This window comes from Neoarius graeffei, chromosome 9 (assembly GCF_027579695.1).
Source record: "Neoarius graeffei isolate fNeoGra1 chromosome 9, fNeoGra1.pri, whole genome shotgun sequence".
Taxonomy (NCBI): domain Eukaryota; kingdom Metazoa; phylum Chordata; class Actinopteri; order Siluriformes; family Ariidae; genus Neoarius; species Neoarius graeffei.
This window is the reverse complement of record NC_083577.1, coordinates 89,958,631-89,965,187: the sequence shown is the minus strand read 5'-3', so window position 1 is coordinate 89,965,187 and position 6,557 is coordinate 89,958,631. Positions and strand designations below refer to the sequence as shown.

General features: G+C 44.3%; 1 protein-coding gene across 1 annotated transcript; it reads right to left on the bottom strand.

Annotated features, from left to right (window-relative positions):
• Nucleotides 1-695: 695 nt before the first annotated feature.
• On the bottom strand, nt 696-6,314 carry LOC132892210 (uncharacterized). The gene is made up of 5 exons (XM_060930605.1): nt 6,158-6,314; nt 4,099-4,232; nt 3,819-3,966; nt 1,074-1,322; nt 696-759 (listed from the first exon to the last, which is right to left on the bottom strand). Exons 1-5 carry the CDS (start codon nt 6,211-6,213, stop codon nt 696-698), a joined length of 651 nt encoding a protein of 216 aa, XP_060786588.1. The 5' UTR covers nt 6,214-6,314.
• Between the last annotated feature and the right edge of the window lie 243 nt (nt 6,315-6,557).

Genomic DNA, 6,557 nt, shown 5'->3' with positions numbered 1-6,557 from the left:
CCACACTGAACCGTGCTGGCTGGAAGTGGGTGGACACATTGGGTGGAGTTAGCGAAAGTGGGTGGACGTCAGGTGATGTCGTTAAGCAGCGCAAACAGTGACATCAGTGAGCTTTTAAGCGGTAGTCTCACAACCCGAATAGTAAACAATAAACATGGAGGACATGGAGTCGTTAGTGTTGCTGGTCTTGGTGCTGTGGCTTGTTGTCACCGACAACGCGGACAGATACTGGCAAGAGCGTATAGATGAGGCGAGGCGCATAAGGCTTCAGAAATTCTCGTAATTCGTAATTCTTCTCCTTCCGGGTTTGCGGTGTTTACAGATCCCAGCGCGCTCACGGGGCGTGTGTGGGCGTGTGAGGACACTCCTCCTCACCAATCAGTGCACAGGGGAGTGTCTCCTCACGCCCCCAGCCTCACTCGGCACGGTTTGGCTCGCTTCAGCCCCACTCCAAAACGGTGCGAGTTTTAGGGGCTAAGCAGGGCTGAAGCGAGCTGAGTCGTGCTGGTTTTTGGTAGTCGAAACGCGAGCCGTGTCGGGCTGAAGTGAGCTGAAGCGAGCTGAAGTGAGCTGAAAAAGGGTAGTGGAAAAGGGCCATTACAGTATCGCAAAAGTGAGTACACCCCTCACATTTCTGCTGATGATCTATAATAACGTTTCATGGGGCAGCACTGAAGAAATGATAACTTTCACAGTCACAGTTTGCTGAAGACCAACAGACTGAGGACATGGATTACTGGAACCATCTCCTGTGGTCTTCTTGGGAAGTAAAGTTCACAGAAGGAAACATGAATGTCAACATGTATTGTTAGATAGTGAAGCAGAGCACGACCCTCTCCCCCCATGTTTCAGTGTCCGGGCAAGTGTCATATTGCTGGAAAGCTTAGATTCTACTCCTTGAAAACATATTCTCCCTCATCAATGGCAGAGCTGTGGAGACTGAAAAGCAAAGTTCAATGAACTGAATAATCTGGAATTTCAGTGAAAGCACTAGGGAAAAGTGTGGTTCACTAACGTTTGACTAGTAGTATGTATGTACTGTATGTGTTTATTTATTGAAACCATTTATTTACCGCTGATTGTGGACACTTCTTCCAGTGATGTGTGAATTCCTGTCGGTACCTCTACTTCTGATCATAAATTCTGCGACATCTGCATTCTCTCCCCCTTTATCAGACCGTACCCTTGACGGCAGTCCATACTGCTCAACAGCAGTCATGAAGCTCCGTAAGACCGTACTGGCTCTATTATTGCCAGCCACAGTGAGGTAGACCACAAGATGACTGAATCCGTCCACCCCTCCATGGATAACAAATCTCCACCTGTGAAGCAGTTGTAAACGCAAAAAGATGTCTGTAAATGAAGTGTTTATGTTGCTTTAAGACAAGCAATTCTTGTATAGTCAAATAGCCCTTGTTAAGAGTCATTGCACCATCAGTGTTTTTGGTTAATAATAAAGTTATAATGATAACATTATGGCATAACTGCCATTGACTCCAATCAGCAAAAATGGTCAAGCTACTGAAGGCTTATATACAGTGGCGCTTGAAAGTTTGTGAACCCTTTAGAATTTTCTATATTTCTGCATAAATATGACCTAAAACATCATCAGATTTTGACACAAGTCCTAAAAGTAGATAAAGAGAACCCAGTTAAACAAATGAGACAAAAATATTATACTTGGTCATTTATTTATTGAGGAAAATGAGCCAATATTACATATCTGTGAGTGGCAAAAGTATGTGAACCTCTAGGATTAGCAGTTAATTTGAAGGTGAAATTACAGTCCGGTGTTGTCAATCAGTGGGATGACAATCAGGTGTGAGTGGGCACCCTGTTTTATTTAAAGAACAGGGATCTATCAAAGTCTGATCTTCACAACACATGTTTATGGAAGTGTGTCATGGCACGAACAAAGGAGATTTCTGAGGACCTCAGAAAAAGCGTTGTTGATGCTCATCAGGCTGGAAAAGGTTACAAAACCATCTCTAAAGAGTTTGGACTCCACCAATCCACAGTCAGACAGATTGTGTACAAATGGAGGAAATTCAAGACCATTGTTACCCTCCCCAGGAGTGGCCGACCAACAAAGATCACTCCAAGAGCAAGGCGTGTGATAGTTGGCAAGGTCACAAAGGACCCCAGGGTAAATTCTAAGCAACTGAAGGCCTCTTTCACATTGGCTAATGTTAATGTTCATGAGTCCACCATCAGGAGAACACTGAACAACAAATGGTGTGCATGGCAGGGTTGCAAGGAGAAAGCCACTGCTCTCCAAAAAGAACATTGCTGCTCATCTGCAGTTTGCTAAAGATCACGTGGACAAGCCAGAAGGTTATTGGAAAGTGTTTTGTGCATGGATGAGACCAAAATAGAACTTTTTGGTTTAAATGAGAAGCGTTATGTTTGGAGAAAGGAAAACACTGCATTCTAGCACAAGAACCTTATCCCATCTGTGAAACCTGGTGGTAGTAGTATCATGGTTTGGGCCTGTATTGCTGCATCTGGGCCAGGACGGCTTGCTATCGTTGATGGAACAATGAATTCTGAATTATACCAGTGAATTCTAAAGGAAAATGTCAGGACATCTGTCCATGAACTGAATCTCAAGAGAAGGTGGGTCATGCAGCAAGACAATGACCCTAAGCACACAAGTCGTTCTACCAAAGAATGGTTAAAGAAGAATAAAGTTCATGTTTTGGAATGGCCAAGTCAAAGTCCTGACCTTAATCCAATGGAAATGTTGTGGAAGGACCTGAAGCGAGCAGTTCATGTGAGAAAACCCACCAACATCCCAGAGTTGAAGCTGTTCTGTACGGAGGAACGGGCTAAAACTCCTTCAAGCCGGTGTGCAGGACTGATCAACAGTTACCGCAAACGTTTAGTTGCAGTTATTGCTGCACAAGGGGGTCACACCAGATACTGAAAGCAAAGGTTCACATACTTTTGCCACTCACAGATATGCAATATTGGATCATTTTCCTCAATAAATAAATGACCAAGTATAATATTTTTGTCTCATTTGTTTAATTGGGTTCTCTTTATCTACTTTTAGGACTTGTGTGAAAATCTGATGATGTTTTAGGTCATATTTATGCAGAAATATAGAAGATTCTAAAGGGTTCACAAACTTTCAAGCACCACTGTAGGCCCTAATGGTGATTAGATTGATAAGATGACAAAAAAGACATAAAAGTGTTAAAATAATTTTATTAGTTTCCACTTTCTTCATGTTCAAAGGAGTGAGGATCTTCACAGACATTTTCGTCTTGTGAAATTCTACCCTTGATATTGAAATAAACAGGTGGCCCATTTTAACTAATCGCATACATTTTCACCTGAGATTAAAATGTGTTCATTTATAAATACACACTGCTCAAAAAAATAAAGGGAGCACAGAAACAACACAGTGCAACACAATGTCAATCATACTTCATACATACATCTGAATTTAGCCTGTCCAGTTAGGAAGTGACACTGATTGTGAATCCATTTTGCCTACTGTTGTGCAAATTCAACAGGCAACAAATACAAAGGAGAGGCAATATCCAAAACGCGCCCTAACAGCAAAATGGATTCACAATCAGTGTTGCTTCCTAACTGGACAGGTTGATTGAGAAGTATGATTGACTTTGCATTGCACTGTGATTTTTCGATGTTCCCTTTATATTTTGAGCAGACATATGACTTTAAAATCACAGAAGGGTAGATTATAAGTGACTTTTGACAACAAATTCAATTTATGGTTATTCACTCCTGAGACTTTACAACAAAAGAGGCTCATTTCACTTAATGTTGTTACTACTAATATGACTGACCTGATGAGCTTATGATTCCCATCTATATGCCACAAGGAATTCGGGCCAGGTACAGAATACTGCCTTCGCCTTGACACACGCAGCCTTAAACGTCTCATGTGAACTCCTTCTGCATTGACTCTGCGTAGAGATTCTAGTACTCTTGAGCCTGGACGGAGATAAAGTATAGGCTAAAATCTTTGGACGACATGAATGAATGACAATTTTCACAGACAGTATAGCAACTGGCGACTAGCAACCTCCTTAAAAACTCCTGTTCTGGTCATATTAATATACTCACTTGGAACACGCACACCTCTTGCATTTAGATGACCACGCATGAGCTTGTACCCGGTGTTTGGGTGTCTTCTGTGGATTTCAATAACCATGCGGTCCAACTCAGCATCGTCCACAGTTGAATAAAGGTCTTGCTTTCTGCACAAACAAAACATCAACTGCAATTTGTTACGCTAAATGTAATATCCTTTTTGAACGAATGAGATATGACATGACAAGGACTCGATTCGTCAATAGAGGGCTCCGAGATGATGCTAAAAATAGTAACACTGCGCGTGCACAGCCATCTTGGAAGTCACTCGCTCCAGAGTGCTCATATGCCGCTTTTCCACTACCAACGCGGCTGAGTTGGGCTGAGCCGTGCCGTGCTGAGTCGGGCTGAGTCGGGCTGAGCGGGGCTGTTGGAGTTGCATTTCGACTACAACCGCGCTGAACCGTGCTGGCTGGAAGTGGGTGGACACATTGGGTGGAGTTAGCGAAAGTGGGTGGACGTCACGTGATGTTATTAGGCGGCACAAACAGTGACATCAGTGATCTTTTAAGCGGTAGTCTCACGCCCCGGATAGTAAACAATAAACATGGAGGACATGGAGTCGTTAGTGTTGCTGGTCTTGGTGCTGTGGCTTGTTGTCACCGACAACGCCAACAGATACTGGCAAGAGCGTATAGATGAGGCGAAGCGCATAAGGCTTCAGAAATTCTCGTAATTCGTAATTATTCTTCTTCCGGGTTTACGGTGTTTACAGATCCCAGCGTGCTCGTGGGGCGTGTGTGGGCATGTGAGGACACTCCTCCTCACCAATCAGTGCACAGGGGAGTGTCTGCTCACGCCCCTAGCCCCACTCGCCTCGGTTTGGCTCGCTTCAGCCCCACTCCAAAACCGTGCGAGTTTTGCGTGCTGAGTCGGGCTGAACCGAGCTGAGTCGCGCCGCTCTGAGGTAGTCGAAACGCGAGCCGTGTCGGGCTGAAGTGAGCTGAAAAAGGGTAGTGGAAAAGGGCCAATAGAGTACACATCATAGAGTACACATTTAGCGATTCGTTTCCGTGTTAGAGGGCTTAAAAGCTTGGATTTTTTAAGAATTTAGACATCTGAAGTGATGGAGCACTACTGTGAAAGTTTGGATAAGCAGGCACGGGAGCGTTATGCTGAGAAGGTACGTTTCATTGGGAATGCAGATCCATACACTGTTAGTGAGAAGGAATGGAAAGCTGACCCCAGCTTGTTGCCGCATTTAACATACATAGATCTTGTGAACTATCTAGTGTTTCACCCAAGTCCATTTTGTGAACTAAAGGATTTCCAGAACTACAAGAGCATGGAAGCATACGATAGATTTGTGTCCGGTTGGGTCTGCGATGTGTCGGTGTTGACTGCTGAAGACGGAGAGACAAAAGTGATCAGAGGGAAAGTGTTACACTCGCAGAGTCTATCCCAGCCTAGTCTACACCCCTGGATAATAGCTGACAAGAGACATGCTATTTTGTGTGCACATTGCAACTGCATTGCTGGACTTGGGGAATGTTGCTCCCATGTTGCTTCCCTGTTGTTTTATGTTGAAGCGGCCACGAGACTGAGGGAAAGAACGACGGTCACACAACAGCCGGCATACTGGATGCTACCGGTAACTATGAAATTAAAATAACTATTTTAGTAACTATTTTAGTAACTATGAAATTCAAGACAATATTAACCTACCTGTCACAAAGTGATCAGAACAAATCCGGATACAGTCAAGTTGTCCTAAATTTGATGGGTTAATGGCAGCCAGCCACTGTCGTCTCCTCCGCTCGCTTTTCTCCTGTGCTGCAATTCCCTGGTTAGTCACGACTTTAGGGAGTCTGTGGAAGCTTTTGCCACCCTTTTCCCCTCGGTTACTACAGCCAACAATGACACACGTATTCGGCATTGTCACCCCTTTTTGCTTCGCTGAACAACAACAATGCACTGACACAGCGCGCTTTGACTTCCAATATGGCCGCCGGCGGGTTCGCGCTGATCTCGAAGCACTCTATAATCTCTGCACAAAGCAATCAGGCAACAGACAGCATCTGCGCATACATACCTCAAACCGCACTGTTTCATGCGCCTTCTGATGGTCCTCGTTGAAACTCCAAACATTGTTGCAATTTCACTTGCTGGTATTCCACTAAGAACCTGCTGCTCTAGAACTGTAGTTGGAATATCAAATACAAAATTCCCCGATCCTTCTGGGTGGTGTAGAGGCCTGGTTGCAGTGCGAGCTAAGCGATGGCGTACTTCTTCTAAATTTTCTGCCACTCTCCTGCAAAAGTCGCGGTCAGAAAGTGCGGAAACAACTCCAGTAGCTTCGGTCAACTCTTCAATTTCATTTATTGCGTTGTCTGACTCAATCATTCCTGCTTCCACACTATCTGCTAGGCTGTAAATACTCATCCCATCATCTCTAGCCGCTTTATCCTTCAACAGGGTCGCAGGCAAGCTGG